Raw genomic sequence first — 2,249 nt, 5'->3', positions numbered from 1 at the left:
CCCCGCATTGCGGAGCGCGGGGAAGCCCGGGCTCCCCGCCTCCTGGCCCTCCCCTCGCCCGCAGGCAGACGCCGGGCGTAGTGGGCTGGGGCGGGACCTAGCCGGGAGGCCTCTCCCGTCGCACTGTTTGTTGTGAAACTGGAGCTCTGGCTCCGCAGTCGGGCCAGCTGGGGGCGTGCTGGCCCTTCCCCGCCGGTCCCTCCGCGGTGGGTAGGCCCACCGGGGTGTTTCCAGCCTGATGACACGCAGGATTTTGAGGCCAGGCTAGGACTCATTAGCGGGAGCACCCGTCGTGTGGGCCTGACCCTGTTTGTCCTCTCAGGCACCCGGGTGTACAGCCCCCCAGAGTGGATCCGCTACCATCGCTACCACGGGCGCTCTGCTACCGTGTGGTCCCTTGGTGTGCTGCTCTACGATATGGTGTGCGGTGATATCCCCTTTGAGCAGGACGAGGAGATCCTCCGTGGCCGCCTGTTCTTCCGGAGGAGGGTCTCCCCAGGTGTGTAGCTGTGCATCTTGCTGCGGGGAGGGGCTGGGAGTTGAGCCCCTCCTGATGCTGTCCTCTCCCCCACAGAGTGCCAGCAGCTCATTGAGTGGTGTCTATCCCTGCGGCCCTCCGAGAGGCCCTCGCTGGACCAGATTGCTGCCCACCCCTGGATGCTGGGGGGAGAGGAGGGTGCCCCTGAGAACTGTGACCTGCAGCTTTGTTCCCTGGACACGGACGATGGGGCCAGCACCACATCCAGCAGCGAGAGCTTATGAGGAGGAGCCTGGACTTCCTGCTGGGGGGCTGGGCTGAGCCAACCTCCCGGAATACTGACTTCTCTTCTGCCTGGGCTGCCTCCTGCAAAAGCAGTGACCTCTGACCCCTGGTGACCTTTGCCCTTGGCACCGGGCCTGTTTCCTTTGCTTTGAGTGCCTTTTTGAACGCTGCTCCCTGGGACTGGGTTTTCTCGAGCTCTTCTGTCCAAAGATGGCTCGGGGCCAAGCAAGGTCTCAGCTGCCCTGGGTGGATACTTGAACCAGAGACTTCTCCCACCCTACTGCCCCGTTGGGGGGGGCGGTCTTTCCATCTGATGGTGTCTGATCTGGAGAGCCCACCTCCTTGTCTCCAGTCTCATGGTGTTCATCTGGGCATGTCCCTGCACAAGCAATGCAACGTCGGGCCTCTGCTGCCCACTGCCCCACCGAGCTGTGTCCACGCGTGCCAATGTCAGTTATTTATGGTGTGACCCCCTGGGGGGTGCCCCTGCCCTCCGGGCTATTTATTCTTTAATTTATTTGTTGAGGTTACTTCCTCTCAGCAGTCCTCCAAGCCCCTGGGATGGCCAGGGACGGGCAGGTTGGGGAGGCTGTGTGGTCCCTGACCCTGGTTCTATTCCTGCACCTGGAGTTGGTCCCCAGACCCACCGTGTCTGTAGCAGGAGGAACTTGTACAGTGGCTAACTTAAGGGGAGTGGGTGATTCTGCCACCTTGGGCACTCTGCCCTGGGGGTGGGTTTTAAATTATTGACCTTGTACAGTCTGCTTGCTGGCTCTGAAGGCTGGGGGTGGGGGGCCAGAGTCTCAAGCCCTTAATTTATTTTAGCAGCCGTGTTTCTGTGACCCCGGTGTGAGAAGGCATCGGGAAAGTGTGAGATGTCTGGAGATCATATTTTTTATACAGGTATTTCAATTAAAAATTTTTTTTTGTACGTAACGGATCGGCTGCCCTGTGTTGATGGGGCTGGGTGTTTGGTGGAGGGTGGAGCTCTGAGAGGAGGGGCCCAGACTGCCTCTTCCTAGTGTCCCCGCCCTCAGGCCAGGGGTCCTGCATGTGGTGCTGGCCCTGGGTGTCATCCCATGGTCTGCACCAGCCTGCTGGGGGCAGGTTGGTCCAGCAGGGGTAGTGAGAGGACAGTGCTGCTGTCAGCCTGAAGGCCGTGCCTGGGAACGGCCTCTGACCTCTAGGAGGCCCAGCTGGGTGAGAGAAGGAGATGGTCACTCAGGTGTGGAGAAGGACAGGTGTGTGCTACCTTGTGTCTGGGAGTTTGTGGGAGGGATGGGAGGTGTCAGAGGCAAGTGCTGGTGTGTGCAGACGACAGGCCTGGGGTCATGAGGTCAGAGTGCCGACAGAGGCAGCCCGCAGTGGTTGGGCACTGGGCTGACAGGTGTGGGGAGGGGACCAGTGGGAGCCACGTCCAGGTGTCGAATGGGCCAGGTATGGTATGTCTTATGGGTAGATGTGGTCTAGGCCCATGGCCTTGTGT

The 2,249-nt window shown here is 60.7% G+C and overlaps 1 protein-coding gene across 1 annotated transcript; it reads left to right on the top strand.

Annotated features, from left to right (window-relative positions):
* Positions 1-127: 127 nt before the first annotated feature.
* On the top strand, positions 128-1,695 carry LOC107134982 (serine/threonine-protein kinase pim-3-like). Its single transcript, XM_015476959.2, has 2 exons — positions 128-499; positions 575-1,695. The coding sequence occupies exons 1-2, from the start codon at positions 418-420 to the stop codon at positions 760-762; spliced, it is 270 nt and encodes an 89-aa protein (XP_015332445.2). The 5' UTR covers positions 128-417; the 3' UTR covers positions 763-1,695.
* Positions 1,696-2,249: the final 554 nt, after the last annotated feature.

The sequence above is a fragment of the Marmota marmota genome, unplaced genomic scaffold (genome assembly GCF_001458135.2).
Source record: "Marmota marmota marmota unplaced genomic scaffold, marMar, whole genome shotgun sequence".
NCBI classification, from domain to species: Eukaryota; Metazoa; Chordata; class Mammalia; order Rodentia; family Sciuridae; genus Marmota; species Marmota marmota.
This window is presented reverse-complemented; position numbering and strand designations above follow the sequence as displayed.